Here is a 19,106-nt window from a genome sequence, read left to right as displayed (position 1 = left end):
TAATGCAGTGTGTGTGTGTGTGTGTGTGTGTGTGTGTGTGCTTGCAGTGTTGCAGGAGTTTCCAGAGAGCTGTGATTGCATACAGACAGATGTTGAGTGTGTGGAGGTCAGCCTGCAGGATGTTCCGTCGCTCTCACCAAATGTTACCTGGCTGTAAGTGTCCTCTGACTCCAAGCTCTCTGACACAGCCCTCATCGAGGGTCTACTGGATGTATTTATTTTATTTTATTTTATTTTCACGGTGAGGTTGTTACCAGCTCTAACGGTGTGGCTGGTAACAACCAAGCCGCATAACTTTGTGTGTGTGTGTGTGAGTGTGTGTATGTGTGTGTGTGTGTGTGTTTTGGGGGGTGGGGGGTCATTATAGCAAAATATGGCCCTGGAGACATGTACACACCAAGAACAACAACAGGCAGTTTATATGTTTGTCTGTCTGTGGACAAATTACATCATCACACCCCCACAACCTTACAGCGTGCAGTCACAGAAGTTTACAGGGTTGGAGTCTCGGTCCAGCCCATAAATACTGAGTTAGGGGAGAAAAACCTTTGCTTGGCTCTACTTTGCGTGTCACTCAGATCACTATTTCTTTAACTTTGCTTTTGTCATTCTATCTTTTGAGTATAAAACTAATTATGTGATTTAAAACACACACACACACACACACACACACACACACACACACACACACACACACACACACACACACACACACACACACACACACACACACACACAAATATTGATCTGTCTCACTTTGGGGGTTTTTTTGTGAACCTACTTTAGTTTGAGACCCTGTTGCTCAACTGCAGCATCAACTGTTTACAAGCTGAATAATTAAAATGTGTTGAACTATCTGAGCAGCTTCTCTGTGTCAGAGCTCTAAAATGCTTGTCGGATATTTTTACAGAATTTTATATTCATTAATTTCCATCAATATCAGTTAAACCTCAATTATTAAGCCTTGTTTAAAGATGCTACTGTGGTGGAGTAGTCCTCTAAACAATGAACTTTCACTGTAGATCATTACAGTTTGCCATCATCAGTAAACAGCCTTCCTATATTGTTTAAAGTTTCCTCTTCATCATCTAGTGATGAACACCTACACAATGTCAAAAATCAGCAGCTTTCTCTGTGTTTGCACTAGCTGGAAATTAACATTCGGGTGCTCTTTGTTCTCGTTTTCCTTTACTGATGATCTTTGAGGCACTTGAGATTTGCGATTTATATAAAAATACTGAAGCACAGTTTAAAATCCTGTGAAAACCAGGACATGATTTTCAGTAATCTAATTCTACCTACATTTTTTTTTTTTACTGTTAAAGCTCTTTTAAATTCAAACTTCCCTGTTATTCTGTCTTTTATTAGTCATTGAGTATTTAAATTTAACTGAGGCATCTCTTTAAAGAACTGTGTAGTTTCCCTTTCTTGTGCAAAATATGCAGCACATATAATCTTGTGAGCGCCTACATTTTCTGTTTTCTTCTTCACAGTCACATGCATAAGCTAATAAGGCATAATAAGCAGGCATAATGAGCAGGCATAATCAAATCCTACAGTTAATAAGGTCTCATATAAAAAAAACAAAGAAGCAAACAGCAGTTGATCAGCACATGTGATGTGCTGATCAACTGCTGTTTTTCACGAGATATATTAAAAGTGTTTACAGGTTTTACACATCAAAATAAGATTAGCAAAATTTCCCCTCTGTGGGACAATAAAGGCTGTTTCTTCTTCTTCTAGCAGTCTTATGACTACTCAAAGGCACTGAGGTGCCGCAGGGTTACCTTCGTTTGAGCTTCACAGGTTCCAGTTTTACCATTTGTCTTGGTGATTAAGTCGTATTTCTGTGTGTGTGTGTGTGTGTGTGTGTGTGTGTGTGTGTGTGTGTGTGTGTGTGTGTGTGTGTGTGTGTGTGTGTGTGTGTGTGTAAAGATACCTGGGAAGGGAAACTAAATCATTCAAACCCACCTGGCACGTGTGAAAAAGTAACTCACTAAATCTAATAACTGATTGTTCCATCTGACATTCAGAGGTGGACCTACTGGTGTGTTTTGGATCTTTGTCCTGCTGCATAATCCAAGTGAGTTTGAGCTTCCGGACACAAACTGATGGTCAGACATTCTCCTTCAGGATTTTCTGGTAGAAAGCAGAATTCACGGTTCCATCAATCACAGCAAGTCGTGCTGAAGCAGCAAAGCAGCCCCAGACCATCACACTACCACCACCATGTTTGACTGTTGCTATGATGTTCTTTTTATGTTAGTTTTATGATGTAACGGGACTCAGACCTTCAGCTTCTGTCTCATCACTCCACAGAATATTTTCCCAAAAGTCTCGGGGATCATCAAGGTGGTTTTTTTGGAAATGTGAGAGGAGCCTTTGTGTTCTTTTTGGTCAGCAGTGGTTTTCTCCTTGGAACTCTCCCATGGATGCCATTTTTATCCAGTCTCTTTCTTATTGTTGAATCATGAACTCTGACCTTAACTGAGCCGAGTGAGGCCTGCAGTTCTTTGATGCTCTTCAGGGTTCTTTTGTGACCTCCTGGGTGAGTCATCAGTGCTGTCTTGGAGTAATTTTGATATGTCAGCAACTCCTGGGAAGGTTCACCACCATTCCAAATTTTAACCATTTGTGGATAATGGCTCTCACGGTAGTTCTCTGGAGTCCCAAAACCTTAGAAATGGCTTTGCAACCCTTCCCAGACTGAGTGATGTCAGTGGCTTTGTTTCTCAGCTCTTTTAATCTGCTTCACTTTGTCAGGCAGATTCTATTTAAGTGATTTCTTGATTCAACAGGTCTGAACAGGTTGAACTCAGCTTTCCAAACAAAGGCTGTTGTTCACAGCTAATTCACGATTCAAGGGAATCAGTTTTAGTAGTACACAGCAAAACACATTTATAGCTCTGAATAATTCCCAGAACTGCATCTGAGCTATAAACCATTCTGCCTCCTCAACAACTCTTCTTTGAAACTTAGCATTTCACAGGACTCTAATTTGGACCTCCATTTGAAGCTGACAATATAAAGACTTCAGCCCAACCTTAGATTTACTGAGCAAACACAATCAAGAGTATAGTTATCTAACTCCGGCTGTTACCACGGGACATTTTATAGGCCTTTTGTGTTTCTTGGAATTCTTTTAATCGTTTCCTTTTCGCTGCTCATTTAGTCTTTGTAAGCGTGTAAGCGTCATTTGAAAAAGTGCCATATGAATCTGAGCTCACAATGATTAATTATTAAAGAGCGGTGCTAGATTTATCTTCATTTCCCTCAGAATATTTAGTATCATTATTATTTCTAAAGATAGTACAGCTGTGTTATCACTGTGTTATCTTGTTTATCATATCCATTAGGCTGTTTGTGTACATGTATACAACTTTTTTCTTTTGCTCCACCAATGATTGAACCAGCTGTGGTTTAAAATACACAACACACCCAAAATTTTATTTACATTATTTTTATTTATTATTATTTGCATATTATTATTATTGTTGAAACTACTTAATTGCAAAAATACTCAACAAGCCAATCCTGGGTTTGTGTGATGCTTTATTCCACATTATGTGTCAGACACTTCATCGTTCCTCTTTCGCTCTCGTTCTCTTTAACTCTTTATGCAAAACCTATGTTTGTGTTGCTAACAGCGCCGTATCACGGGTTGTGTTACAGGTCACTGAGGAGCAACGAGATCCGAGTCTTATCCGATTTTGTTTTCTCAGAATACTCTGCCCTGGAGAGACTGTGAGTATTTTCATGCTGTGTGCTTTTATCTGTTTGTCCCCGTGTATTGTCCCTCAGGTAGTGATGTGGACAAAAGGAGTCTAAAGTGAAATTTCTTCATAATCATGGGATATAGTATGACAACAATATTTCTCTGACAGCTGGAAAAAGCTTTTTACATTGAATCCAAGGGCCTGTTAAAGTTTCTTTTTAACAATTCCTTTGCCTCACACAGTTTCAGATAAAAGAGCATTTATTTTTTTTATTCTGTTCTCAGGTTTCTGCAGAACAACAGCCTCCAGCTTGTATCTAAACATGCCTTCAGCGGTCTGCACAATCTAAAAAGGCTGTAAGTATCCTGCTCAGCTCATTTATGTCTGCTGAAGAGAATGCGGAAATTTTTGTTTTCCTTCACGCCTCTTTTGTGTTTGAGTTTGACTCTGGGCTTTTTCTGTGGAGTCTGTTGGACTGTGCAAAACTGTGTTTGCATAGTTGCATAAAATTTGAGAACCGTAGTGAAAAGAAAAAAAAAAAGCAGGGTGCTTTTTGCAGGCCACAATTTCTGTGCTTAGTTAATGAAATGTCAAAAAAATACAATTTGTGGAAATAAACGCCACCATTTGTTCACATTTTCTAAGATCAATTCAATTTTCATCTGACCAAAAAATCTGTTAATCATCCTGTTATTGTACCCCGGCTATATTTTGTTACTTGCAAATGTAGTCATTATAGTTCTGCATTTTATGACCAACCTTCCATGATTTCATGCTTTCTCTCAGGTTTCTCAGTGAGAACTTAATCTCCTTCCTCAGCCCTGGTGTGTTCAGGGATCTGAATCAATTAGAGTGGCTGTAAGTGACGCGTGCGCACACACACACACACACACACACACACACACACACACACACACACACACACACACACACACACACACACACACACACACACACTTATTTTGCTTTTAAATTTAACGTTTGAGATACAGAAACTGTCCATTTCATCCATAAGTTGGAAACAAATCCTCTACATGGCCATAAAATGATTTATTTAAACAGCAGAGTGCAGAAGTGGAAGCAGTGCAACAATAACAAGTTTAAATGGTGCACAGATGTGTGGATTGAGCTTTATTTTACCCATGAAATCCTATTTGAGTCAAGTAGTTCCTTTTACTTTCCTAAATTCCTAAGTACTTTATATCTGTTCTCTTTAAAACAGAAGAGTTAATGTTGCTGCTGTGTAATACTGAAAATCTGCTTTTTTTTTGTCATATTGGGGCCAAGTAGTAACACTTATCTAAAGAAATCGTAATCACCAGAGTCTGAATCTTCGCAATGAAGGGAAAATGCCAAAATGTTTTGTTTAATATGATTAAGCAGTCAAATGACTGGATAATCTTGTTTTTCACGTCAGGATGTTGGATCATAACCCGCTAAGCAGCTTGTCCCAGGACACCTTCATTGGGCTCCAGTCACTCATGTATCTGTGAGTTGCGTTTTGTTTCCTTTTAAATCTTATGTATTCATTCTGACTTGGCTTTGATTTTTTAATCTCAGTCTCCTCTGAGTTCATCACTTTATCTACAATTCGATAGCAAGAAAACCAAAAGTCCTTAAACTCTTGCAAACCTGAAAGCACTCTGCAGCGTTGGTACTCAGCTGTGTTTTATATGCCATTCATCAACTTACAAAAGTTGTTTAGTGGAACGCTTTGAATATATATCACTCATTAATATGTATGCTTCTATTTATTGCAGAAGAAATCAAAAATCTTTCATTTTTGCTCAATGTTTAGCTATTTATTAAAGGGGTTACTGCATGGATGACAGTCTTTATTTTATGAACCATAATTCAGATGTACTGTATATAAACAGGACCTGAACAAGTCCTTTACACAGACAACAGTAAAATAACAGCCATTAAAATAACAAGGCTCAGGCTATGGACGAAGTCCCAGACTGAAAGGCCCATTTGAACTGTTTCAGCTCAAAGTGATTTGAACTGACTTATCTTTAAATACTCCAAGATTTAGTCTGTTCTCAATTAGGCTTTTTGCAAGAGGAAGGATCGGAGTTAAAGTAGGACTAAACTCAAGCTTAAGCTTAATCCTTCCAGGATACACGTTCAGCTTCGTATTCGTGTGGTTTGTGTCCCTCAGACGTCGGTCAGATAAATGTAAAGCCATTAATTCCACTGCACTTCTGATCTCTTTGTGATCTTTGCCATCTGGAAACTTTCAGGGTGAACGTGGTTTAACATCCAGAGGTTGCATGTGCTCTGTTGCTACACCCAGTCATTGGAGTCATTAGTTTTTCTTTTTTACTTTTTTAAATTTTGCTGCTCCACAACTGCACTCACTTTAACTGACATAAGGTTCTCCCACAGAAGGTTTGCCTCTAAGAATTGTTTTTTCAAAATAATATCAAATATAAAACTAATAGTGATGATAATGAAGATATTAAACTTGTGGTTACATTTTCATTTGCACCAAATTTACTGACAAATGGATTCCCCTCTTTTTCTTTTTTCTTTTTTTTGCTCAGTAGAAGTAATGTGGTTTTGATTATCAACAACAATTTGATGGCTTGACAATTTGTTTTATTAGCCTTGAATTAATTTTTGCCTTTGCCTCTGATTTTCCATTAGATTTCCATTTGGGGTTTTTATGAATGCTACTCTCAGGCCAACATACCAACAGCAGGAGGCCTAATCCAGCTGTTGTCATTTTGGCTTACACCAGGGCCGATAATACGATCACTGGCGATCAGGATAAATGGTCACACAAGCTGGTTATCAGCTCACTTAGTTGACCCAGGGCTTTTCACTGTGTGTTCACATAAGTGGGGTGGTCTTGGCAGCATTTGACCAGTCTAAAAGATCTTCTTCTACAAGAAATGATCCTTATGAGTGCCACCTGCTTTATCACATTATCAAATGGTGATTACAAATCTATTAAGAAAACTACTTAAAAATATACCAGTAAAATGTAGCAGTGCTGTGAAAAGGACAAAAGATGAATGCTGCAACAAATCATTAATCTGGTGATTTAGTGCACAGAGAGCAATAAAATATACAATTTAATTTCAGTTCATTTTAATCGCTGAGTGCTCTCTCAGTGCTACTGTTTATTTGTGAGGTAAGAGCAGCACATTAGAGCTCTGAAGCCTTCAGCTGAATGCATTTCAACATTCGAGGTGACTGTCGCACAGCCTGATAAAGAAAACGTGGAAATCGCTTCAGTGTCTCAGCAGATTTAAGTGAAATTAATTTGATTGATTGAACAGATATTCTTGGCGTGTGTTCTACTGTATGTTTTAGAAGATGTGATACTAGCACATTTCCGCACATTTCCATGACAAGGAAGCACACACTTTGTGCTTTATTGACTAGTTTTAGTGAGGTACGACTTAAGAAGATGCACATATAAAATGCCCTGTTCTTAAAACATGCCGTAAATAAAAGAATCAGTGAAAACATGTCGCTTCCAGATGATTTTAAACTAATCTTGGAATGTGATCTGCTCCCACAGTTTTAGTTTAGGGGTGTTTAGAGGTTTGAGAGTAAAGGTTAAATTTATCAACAGAATTCAAACATAAGCTTAGTCTACGTACAAATTTGTTGAGGATCATAACACTTATAGAATAATAAAGTTGTTGTAAAATAGTTTGCTGCCAACAGAAAATAAATAAATGAAATCAAGGAATAAAGTTGCATATAAGAATCTATATTTATTACTGATGCTCTTCAGGGAAACACTTTAGATCCTCCTGCTCTCCCCTCAGAGGTCCAAGAGATAAAAGTCCAGAAATTGTGATGCTGATTGGTCAGTAGGCAGTGATTTCATACTTATTGATCTCTGTATGCTGTATAAGTTACCATGGCCATTTACCCCAGTAAGAAGTGGATAGTAGAGAAAACCCAGGGTTAACCATGAAGTAACCCAGGTAAACCAAAACCCTAGCTTCATAGTACAGGCCTTGGGACACCATACTGTCATAATGCTGGTTTAAGGATCTAAATGCAGACTCATGAGGCAAATTGACTGAACAGCAGGGAAATCCTTTATGACGGCTGGTAGCAGAATCAAAATGAAATCCAAATTCTTCAGTTGAGCACACGGAAGATTCAACAGGCGCCATGACAAAGAAACGGGCAGGAGAATTTACATACACATAACGTAATCAGGATAAGTGGAAACAGAAGTTAAACAAGTCACAGCTGAAGACAATCACATCAGCAAGACAAGATGAGTCAAAGTTAACACAGAAGACACAGGGGACAAATAACTACCAAGCTAAACCAGGAAGTGAGAAACAACTAAGCAAGGAACTATATAAATAAACTTGGCATGAAACACTACAAACAAGAGGACAAACAACCTCTAATACAAACAGAAACTGGAACTAAGAACTAAAGACTCCGAAGGCTAAAGAAGTACAGATTATACCCAAACTAAGAAACAAACAAGAACGTAAAAGTCCAAAAGCTCAGAACCCTGAGTCTGAGATCCAGGACCACGACACATACTTCTGATTAACTAAGCCAACTTTAGGACAGCTGATAGTAGTTTAACTACTGCGCATTAAGGCCCACTCCTGGCTTAATCTTTATTGAGAAAAGTATAAGGTGCAGAAAAGCCTAAATGTAATGTCCCCATATAAGGATGCACGGTCTCAGAAGGTAAAGTCTTAAAACAGTGAATTAATTAGCATCAGGTAATGCTCAGTCTCTGTTTATCCATTTTCCTCCCATCATTTTCTTGCTATTACTTCCTGCTTCTCTGTTCACTTTGATTCGTAGACCTGACCTCGATCAACCCTGGCTGCTGCTCTTTACACGATACTAAGAATGTGGTTTTGTTCTGCAGTCTGTTTCACACCTGTCAGTCTGAGCCGTCCCTGCTCGACTCATTCTCTGCATGTTTTCTTAAAATCCACCCACAACAGGTATCCTTCTCACGAAATGTCCTTTTAAAGTTTACGCTTCAGACATAAAAGCCTTGTAAATGGGTTCTCACTCTGTCTGCCTCTTCAAAGAGTGTTTGTACCTCCAAGGAGTGACTCTTAGACGGGAATGACCATGTGTCTCTCATTTGAGTCTCTGTTCAGCTTTGGAATCAGAGTCCTTTGCTCTTGCTGCTTGCTGAAGTGTTGCCACCCAAAATATCAAGCATTGTTTTGATATGGAAACTGTTTCAGAGTTGAGGTCTGCCTGTGCCATAATTCATAAGCAAACAGTGACAATGTCACTGTATGAAAGCATTTTACCACATAAGCAAAAAAAATTATTTATACAGTTGGCTTCATTGCCAGACTTTTTTTTTTTTATTTAAAGTAAAGGCTTTTTGATTTTGATTTTCAGACTTTTCAGTTTTGTTCAGATCGGAATCAGCAGACACCTGAAAAAGAGAAAATTATGGTGAATGATTTGGTACAATTATTTTATTATTGTTTGGTACTGCAGTTGTAAGCCAATGTCACTCCGTATGCATATAGCCTATCTTTGAAGAATGGACGGCTACTTCTCACCGGTCAGACTTCAGTACCACTGTCCAACTCCGGAATTGGCAAAACACCCCTACACTTGAATATTCCTACCACATCATTTAATTGTGGGCTTGGTGCATTTCCATGTCATTCCCTGTCTTGTACAGCTCATACTTCTATTACTGACAGAAACCACACACTTGGATTCATCAGAAAACAGTTTTCAAGGCATCCGCTGTGAAATGCAGATACGTCTTAGCCCACCCAAAGCATCTGAGAACTGATTTAAACCACAACTTGTCTGCTAGAGACCTTTTGAATGAGTAATGAGAGGCTTGCATTAGTTTTCTCTTAGTGAACAAAGCTTGATGTGTATCTTCTGATGAGGTGGGAGCTGCTGGTCTGATCGTGCTTTGGAAGTTGTTTTTATAGCAGGTGAGCAATGGACACAGGGTCATTCAGTTAAAAAGTCTAATAAATGCACCTGTGTGTGATCAGAGCAAAGGAGCTGGACCTTTGTACAAAGGAGGTAACAGGGTCGGTGCCACAATCGGTTTGATTGTCACCCTAGAAATCGTGCAGAATCTTGAATGATTTTTCCTTTAATTGTCATAACTTCTGGTGTTAGATGTTTCAAAATCCTCAGAATTTCTGATTATCTCTAGATTTAAGTTCAAAATTTGACCTTATATTAAAAGGCTCTTGGGTGGACATTCTTTTGTACATGCAGTTATGTTAACCTTTGGTTTAAAATGTATTTAAAAGTTCCAGGAACACAGTTTGATAGGAGGCAATAATTGTTTTTATTAAATTAAAGCTATCTTTAAGTTAGATAAACTCCCTGTTTTAACTCCCTCTTTCGTTTTTTATTTATTTATTCTTTATAATATAAAAAGATAAACTCCCTGTGTGATATTATAATGTATGTACTAACTTTATTTCCAGACACTGATAGCAAATTAACAGCCTGCCTCTCTGTTATTTTAACAGGGCAGGGAGGCAGGCTGTAAAACAAAGTAAGATATTAACATGATATGAGTCAGGTATATGACATGTGAATCGCTTTCATTACAAATGCATGTACAGTGGGGGAAATCGTTATTTAATCCCAGGCTGAATTTGTAACTTTGCTTACTTACAAAGAAACTAACAGTTTCTCATTTTTTAGTTTCATGGAGAGAGACAGAATATTATCAGAAATCCAGACAAAAAAAAACACATTATATAAAAAAACATCTAAACTGATTTGCATGTCATTCTGTGAATTAAATATTTGAGCACACCTGTGCAGAGAATCAGGTTTTTTAGGGACTAATGGACAGACCCATGTACCATAAATCTTGGACAAGAACCTCCTTCTTTCAACTAGAACACTAAAGAGGGGTCATGGATGGGGCTTCCAGCATGACAGCGACCCAAAATATACCACCAAGCCAACAAAGGAAGGGCTAAAGACGAAGCACATTAAGGTCATGGAATGGCCTAGCCATTCTCCGGACCTCACTCCCATAGAAAATCTGTGGAGGGAGCCGAAGCTTTGAGTTGCCAAGCGGCAGCCAAGAAACCTAAAGGATTTGGAGTGTCTGTAAAGAGGAGTAGTCCAGAATCCCTCCTGAGATGTGTGCGAACCCAGTGACCAACTATAAAATATGTTGGTGCTTGCAACCTTGGAAAGCACATACGTTCTTCAGTTCTGCCAACAATGTTGGCAAGCACAGTGCAAGGGCTTCTCCACCAAGTACTAAGTCCTGTTTTGCTTGGTGATCAAATACTTATTTCACTCAGTGACATGCAAGTCAATTTATTACTTTTGTGTAATGTGTTTTTACTATTCCGTCTCTCTCCATTAAAATGAAACTAATATAAAAATGAGAGACGGTTAGTTTCTTTGTAAATGAGCAAACTCACAAATTCAGCAGGGGATCAAATAACTATTTCTCCCAGCTTTGCACATCTTGGCAATTTCTCAGTCAGCTTTATGAGGTACTCACCTGGAATGGCTTTAAGTTAACAGCTGTGCCTTGTCAAGAGTTAATTACTTGATTTTCTTGCCCTCTTGGTGTGTTTGAGACCATCAGTTGTGCGATGAAGAGGTAGCGTTGGTATACAGTGAAAAGCTCTATTTGAGTAATGCTCTAATCCATATTATGGCAAGAACTACTCAACTAAGTAAAGAAAAACAACAGTCTGTCATTACTTGAAAGTATCCTCAAGTGCAGTCGCAAAGACCATCAAACGTTACAATGAAACTAGCTCTCATCAGGACCACCCCAGGAAAGGAAGACCAAGAGTTTCCTCTGTTTCACAGGATCAGTTCATCAGAGTTACCAGCCTCAGAAACCAGCAAGTTAAGAGCCCACCTAAATGCTGCACAGAATTCAAGTAGCACACACATCTCAACATTAACTGACTGCTTAACATACTGACTGATTAACTGCGTGAATCTGAACTTTACGGTCAAGTTGCTGTAAAGTAGCAGCTTCTAAGGAAGAAGACCAAGAGGAAGAGAATGGCTTGGACCAAGGAACACAAGGGATGGACTTTAGGTGAGTGGGAATCTGTCCTTTGTTCTGATGAGTCCAAATTTGAGATTTCTGGTTCCAAACATTGTAAGATGTAGAAAAAGTGCATTTTCCCACATGTGTAGTTCCCACTGTGAACTATGGAGGAGGAAGTGTGATGTATGGGGGCGCTTTCCTGTTGACACTGTTGGCGATTTATTCAAAATCCAAGGCACATTTAACCAGCATGGCTACCACAGCATTCTGCAGCATCATGCCATCCCATCTGGGTTTGCGCTTAGTGGGACCATCAACAGGACAATGACCCCCAAACACACCTCCAGGCTATGTAAGGGCTATTTGACCAAGAAAGATCTGATCTGAACCCAACTGAGATGGTTTGGGATGAGTTGGATCGCAGAGTGAAGGCAAAGCAGCCAACAAGTTCTCAGCACCTCTGGGAACTCCTTCAAGACTGTTGGAAAACCATTTCAGGTGATTACCTCATGAAGCTGATTGAGAAAATGCCAAGAGTGTGCAAAGCTGTAATAAAAGTAAAAGGTGCCGACTTTGAAGAATCTAAAATCTGAAACATATTTTGGTTTGTTTAACACTTTTAGGTTTACTATATGATTCCTTATGTGTTCCTTTATAATCTGGATTACTTCAGTATTAATTTACAAAGTAAGAGAAAAAGAAAAAAATTGAATGAGAAGGTGTGTCCAAAATTTTGACTGGTACTGTGTATTTTCAAACAGTTTTGTTCTGTGCTGTTTAGTTTTGCAATTATAAAGTGCTTACTTGTGTACAGCACTTTGGCCACTGGCACTGATTTTAAAGTCCTTTATAAATAAAGTTGAGTTGAGTTAAATGTCCTGCTTCTCTCTTCAGATCCATGGTGAACGCTTCACTCCAGCAGCTTCCTCATCCAAGCTTCTGTCAGCACATGCCTGCCTTGGACTGGCTGTGAGTCTGCTCTGAGAGTGTACTTGTGTGCATGCAGGTGTGTAGTGCATGTGATGTTAGTGCACTAACAACCAGTTATGCTGATGTGTGTTTGTGCTTGTGTTCAGATCTAAAAACAGATTGGACAGGTATTATAGAGGTGAAAGGGAGTTGCACAACTGACATTTTTGAAGGTAGCTACAACTGATCTCTCTGGGGCTGCTCAGATTTGGGTTTTTTTTTTGTTTTTTTAGAGCAGACCAAGTACAAGATAAATGTTCTATTTTATTTCTCTTTTATAAGTTTTATAAGAATATATTTAAAGAAAATCATACATGTGGGCTTGTATTTCTGTGCTTAGTAAATGTACATTTTATTTTTCCTGCCTGTTTTTCTACCCTCAGGGATCTTGAGGGAAACCATATTCAAACTCTTAACTACTCTATCTTAAAGACATGCAGCAAGCTTGAAGTTCTGTGAGTATAATGATGTTTTAAAAAATGCAATAAAACATTTAAAACTCAAGGTGGAGTCTGCACACCACACAGGACGTTTCCCAAGCTAAAGAAGAGGGGTGCTTTGATCTTCTAGATGCTGAATATAAACTCACCAGACACGTTTTGAGATACACCTGTTCAAATGCTTGTTAACATAAATATCTAATCAGCCAATCACATGGCAGCAATGTCGGCACGGTCAAGACGACCTGCTGAAGTTCAAACTGAGCATCAGAATGGGGAAGAAAGGCTTTGAACGTGGCATGGTTGTTGGTGCCAGACGGGCTGGTCTGAGTATTCCAGAAACTGCTGATCTGCTGGGATTCTTCCACACAACCATCTCGAGGGTTTACAGGGAATGGTCTGAAAAAGAGAAAATATCCAGTGAGCGGCAGTTCTCTGGTCAGAGCAGCTGATGGGAAGGCAGCTAGAGTTCAAATAACTACTTGTTCCAACTGAGGTATGCAGACCAGCATCTCTGAATGCTCATGTCAAACCTTGAAGCAGCCAAAGACCCCACCGCTAAGAACAGGAAACCGAGGCTACAGTTCATAGAGGCTCACTGAAATCAGAACAGTTTGGAAAAACGTTGCATGGCCTAAGCTTCCATTTGTGCAACATTTGGATGGAAGAATCAGAATTTTGCCCAAACAACACGAAAGTGTAGATTCATCCTGCTTTCATCAATGATTCATGATGTGTCGCTGTATTAACTTTCCCACTGGAGTTTAAATTGTACAGAATCACTTTTTGAAAACGTGCACATGTCAGAACTATAGCAGAGTGTGATGTAGATACAGTATTACAACTGCTGCACTACTAATCAACAGAATGTGATCAAATTAAGTTGTATACTAATGATGATGTGCTTGTGCATGCTTAGCATATGTCTGGCATCTCAGTGGTGTGTAAAAGCAATCTGGATTTAATGTTCCTGTTTTATTTATGGAAATGCATAAGAAAAGCATAGACTTCGCTTACATTTTATCAGCTCTACTGCAGCTAGTTAATCATCTTTAAGGCAAATTCATTTGAATTCAAGAGTTTACAAACATTTGTATTTAAATCCTTTGATTATGTTTACTTCATTTTATTTTTATTTAAGTTTATCTTCCTTTTTCAGTCCTTTGCGAGCGCTCACACACTCAGACACACTTGTCTATTTTAATTTATTTTATTAAAAACACAAGAACACATGCTTAGGAGCATGCCCCTGTGCAATAACGTTTCTAAAAGTGGATCAAGCAAGCATACAAATAATCACATTGCCTCTTGAGGACAACCAGATCTGGCCTTAAAAATGTTGCCATAAAATAACTTGGAAACTTGGCTCAAAGCTCCCAGTCCAACCCTTACACTGAGCTAAGCAGGCCTGCTGATCTTGGCTGAATTCTCACCAGTTCTTGCTGTGGACATGCTTGTAGTTTTGGAGCTGGCCTCTGCATGCGATCATGTCACTAAGCCAGCAGCCGCTGCGGGTGTGCTCAAGTAAAGCTTTTCCTGAATACATCACACTCTTCAATCACCTTTATCCCAGATGTGGAGATTCATTGGGCCAAAATAGAACAAACATAAACAGCTTGGACCAAGAAATGAATGCTGTGGGTTTCAGTCTGCCAGGAGATCTTGTTCTCCACTACAACCCCCCCCCCCCCCTCCCCCCATTTTGTGCTTTCTTCAAACTATACAACCATCACCTTCCTTCCCGACACCTGGCCACACTTCCTCCAAGTCTATCCCTACCATGGGCCGTGATAGTGAGCTTGTGGAATTGCACCTACTGGTGCACTTGTCATCATGCTTACCAGAACCCCATGTCTGAGGCTCTGCCATTGCTTGGCCTGGGCTCTCCACTACTTTTCTGCTTGTGTGAGCATAAATTTAAGCTGGGAACCTGCCAGGAAAGGTGGGCTCGTCCACTTCAGTAAGCCACATCTCATGTTCCTTGGTAGTTGCTTAGGTTGATAGTGCACCCCTGACCTCTTTACTGTTGGGCATTGCAGTGCCATCTATATAATAGACAGTCAAGTCCTCTTTAGGTCCTACTAGAAGAGCTCATGTTCCTCAGAAGACATTAAGCTGAGATGTAGACACGAGCGGAATCGAGATTCCTTACAAATGAATGTCCTCAAATGAAAAAAGAAGACAAGGCTGGGAGAAGAAGAGCCAGGAGGTTTGGCACTGAAACGAGCCGGGGAACTGGCAGAAGAGAATCACACAAAGTTCAGTGAGTGGGGCTGGTGGCTGGTGCAAACTAGGAGCATGTGGTTAACATTCAATGATCAAAAATAAACAGATATTCAGATTAAACATACAGAGCTCCTCACTCGTTTATATCAGCTTCAGACTGAGTTTAAAATGTGTGTAGTATTTGGGTGGCTGAGGCTCAGGAGGTAGAGCAGGTCCTCTACTAATCGTAAGATTGGTGGTTCGATTCCTGGCTGCTCTAGTCTGTGTGCCAAAGTGTCCTTGAGAAAGACACTGAACCCCGAGTTGCTCCTGTCAGTGTCAGTGTTAACAGCTCAGTGGTTATGATTTGTTCAGACACTGCATTAAATGAGATTGCGTCCAGTCACGCCAGGTTTCCACGACAGAGAGCTGAACAGCACTTTGCACCTCTCTGCCCTTTTTCAGGTTACTGATGGACAACAAGATCAGCAGAATTCCCGAAAACACCTTCCAGTCTCTGTGGAAGCTGGCCGAACTGTGAGTAAGATCCAATTCACAGAAAGTCCATAAAACTTTTTTTTTTTTAACACACTGTCCTGAACAAAAGTTCTTTTCTGCTGAGATATGAAGGGTTTTTAGTGTTTTTTATAGTGTCAGTGATGCTCAAACTAATAGACTATATTGATGATTTTCTGCAATCCCTCCATTAAAAAATGAGTAAAGAAAGAAACTTCTTTATATTTTCATGCAAACATTATTTATGTATTCATTTAAAGAATTTGCTGCTGTTTATGTGCATTTACACTGTGCGTGTTTAGAGAAAAATATAAATGTTCCCCAAACCAATCAGCAGCTTTTATATTTCCCTTATTTCTCTTTCACTCTCTTTAGGGATCTGTCTGGAAACAGGATTAGGGAGCTGCCAAAAAATACCTTTAAGAGCCTCTCCAAATCCCTCCTTAAACTGTGAGTAAATGATAGGGTGGAAAATTATTCTTCATTGTGTGGCTTTTGTAACAGGAATGAATTAAGACAAAGTCTAAGGTAGGATTAAGAAAAGTAACCTTCTGTATTTTGTGGGAATAGAACTTATTGTTAATGGAATAAATTGTGACTATAACCATATGCAGAATAACAGCTTTTGTTGGAGACTTTGATATGAAGGAAGTGCTTTAGTAAAAAGAAATAAAGATCAAACAAGAAACTGTCACACGGAAATAATGAGTACAAGCATCGTATTCGTACATTTGGAGTCAGAGTCAAGTTTGTGAGATGAGTTTAGTTATTTGCAAGTTGTATATAATCCTCCATTAAAGATGCAGTGATGCAAAGATAACTCAGTACATTCACTTTAATTTTATGGTATTTTATGCTACTCCTCCATTAGATGTTTGAGGAAAATGTTCATTTTATCCCACAGCATTTATTCAAAAGTTATGTGAGAGTTATTAATCTTTTTGAAAACACTGAGATGTTAATGATTGCTGAATGTGTGACATTGTTTGTGCAAAGTTTCATTAAGATTAACCCACCCGTCAAGGAGGAGGCAGAGTACATACAGACATATATACATACATATGTTACAATCATAGTAAGATTTGTGTGACCTGTATGAGTATCCTTGAAGAGGCGTCAAAGCCAAAAATAGCAAACTTGTTTTTTTAGATACACTACTGTTACAAAAGAAACAGCTACAACACAATGAAGAAACTCCGTGTCATTCACACTGAGAACCATAAAAAAATATCCAAAAATTGAGACTACATCGGTTCATCTGTGCCATGTATGATTGTAGGACGTTGTTCAAAATGAGCTACAAAATAACAAAAAAAAAAAAAGAACCCCAACAAAATTCAGAAACATGCAACAATATATTCGCTTTGCTGCTTCTGCTGGAATAAACTGAAGCTATTTGGGACACAGGAGCTGTTCCTCTTAAGCCTGATCCTCCATGTAACTCTCAGTCTCACTGCTGTAACCTTTAAGAATATTTTCCACGTGAAAACGGCTGCATATGCTCATCTGAGACGTTCTGTCCTCAGTTTACGAAGAGGCATATTTGCCGCTTCGATTTTGTAGTATTAACCGCACATATAAAAATGTCTCAGCCTTTTCTATGCATGCTCAAACCTTCCACTTATTACGCAAAACCGAAAAACTGTGCTTTTGCCTTTTGGTACTGAAGGGGGGAAAAAATGAATAAAATGAATGAACCTTAAGAAAAACCTGCTGTTGATTTTGGGAAAGGAGGGGCCAGGACTGCTGATGCTGTCAGTCAGAGTAATTGCACATGAATAATGCTTTCATAAAACTGTTGAGCTCCAGTTTGTTTATTAGAGGTGTGTGAAGAAGTGGGGACAAAATAAAGCTCTCATACTTTATAACCTTATACTAGCTTGTCATTAAAATGGGATAATCTCCAGGCTTTAAATCATATTTGACACAAGTTTGGCTTGAAGTGTGAACTAGCTCGACCAAAGGCTTCTCGCAGTCGTCATGTTTGTGTGGTTTTCGAGGCTGAAGACTGAGTCATGAACTGAAGCTGCAGGTTGCTCTTTGGAAGCTGCCCACCAGTCACAACTGTTTTCAGTCTCAGCCTAGTCTATAATTTCCCTCAAATAAAATATAATATTAACGCACCCTCATCAACCTTGTAAATCTGCAAATACAGTGTTTTGAGATTAATCAGCTGTTTTTCTTGGCCTCTCTCATCATGAATTAAGAAGTTTTGTTAATACTTTGAAACTGGGCCATTTTTACATAATGCAGCTGTAAGAGAGGACATGCCGGTCACATCAGAATTTAGTGTTCCAGCAGCAACGATGATGATGATCCCGCTCGCCTCACATTCAAACGCAGGTGCACACAGACATCAAGAAAAATACAAAAACCGCTCACATTTTACTTACCAGGAAAAGAGCGCTCCCATGTTTGCATGAGATTCTTTTGGAAAATTAATTTTATCATGACTGAGACCAAACTGGAATAATGAGATCAGGCCATTTTCCACAGCATGAGCCATGGAAATGCCCTTGAGTCTTTTGAATCTCACATCTCGAAGGACGCAGGAGGAAAGGGCTGATTAGGGACCTGCTGCCTGCCCTCAGTTCCCGCACCGCAAGGGTTTATTCAGCTGTTTATTGAGACTATTGGGGCAATCTGCACCCCTTATACAGCGTCATGTAATACACATAATATTTAACTTTGTGCTGGTAACACATCACATAGCAACACATCCAATGAAGAGCATGTGTATTTGTGGTTTTATATTGCGAGAGGTATTCAACATCTGTTTGATTTGCTGTTGTGATGATGCCACATTTTAGACCTTTGGTTCGAACTTCTCCGAATTTCTTTCTTTTTTTGTTTGTTTGTTTTTTTACAAATTTATCCTTCGTGTGTTACCAGGCTGAAAAACAGCACTATAAATAGCTGAGCCAAACACCGAGATAAAGCCTGTAAAAACAACCTCGGGGCTCATTTACTGAACTGCACGCAATCCAAGAAAGAAGTGCAGGCAAACGCTCCCACAGATCACTGCCGTCAAGTGTGAACTGACTTTGAAAAATGAGGAAGAAATGAATTAAATCTTTCAAAGTATCAAAATGTGATACTCTGCTATTGCAGAAATCTATCCTGCCACTCTTTATTGTTACATTTATACAGTAATAGACAAAATACCATGTTATCTTTTACTACAAAGGTTCTGTAATGTGGCTTTTTAGTAATCCAGCCCCCCACAGAAGAGTTTAAACATATGTAATCTGACCAGGGGAAAAGTACACGTTG

General features: G+C 39.1%; 1 protein-coding gene across 2 annotated transcripts in view; it reads left to right on the top strand.

Annotated features, from left to right (window-relative positions):
- Positions 1 to 19,106, top strand: part of rxfp2a (relaxin family peptide receptor 2a) — a 39,822-nt gene that overhangs the window by 13,297 nt on the left and 7,419 nt on the right. For both annotated transcript variants that reach the window (XM_030745515.1, XM_030745514.1), the window contains exons 5-13: positions 48 to 153; positions 3,673 to 3,744; positions 4,001 to 4,072; positions 4,503 to 4,574; positions 5,134 to 5,205; positions 12,598 to 12,672; positions 13,056 to 13,127; positions 15,783 to 15,854; positions 16,209 to 16,283. In XM_030745515.1, the coding sequence (XP_030601375.1) occupies positions 48 to 153; positions 3,673 to 3,744; positions 4,001 to 4,072; positions 4,503 to 4,574; positions 5,134 to 5,205; positions 12,598 to 12,672; positions 13,056 to 13,127; positions 15,783 to 15,854; positions 16,209 to 16,283 (688 nt within the window). The remainder of the gene's footprint in view (positions 1 to 47; positions 154 to 3,672; positions 3,745 to 4,000; positions 4,073 to 4,502; positions 4,575 to 5,133; positions 5,206 to 12,597; positions 12,673 to 13,055; positions 13,128 to 15,782; positions 15,855 to 16,208; positions 16,284 to 19,106) is intronic.

Source organism: Archocentrus centrarchus, chromosome 14, assembly GCF_007364275.1.
Source record: "Archocentrus centrarchus isolate MPI-CPG fArcCen1 chromosome 14, fArcCen1, whole genome shotgun sequence".
NCBI lineage: Eukaryota > Metazoa > Chordata > Actinopteri > Cichliformes > Cichlidae > Archocentrus > Archocentrus centrarchus.
The sequence above is the reverse complement of the archived record's forward strand: the minus strand, read 5'-3'. Positions and strand labels throughout refer to the sequence as shown.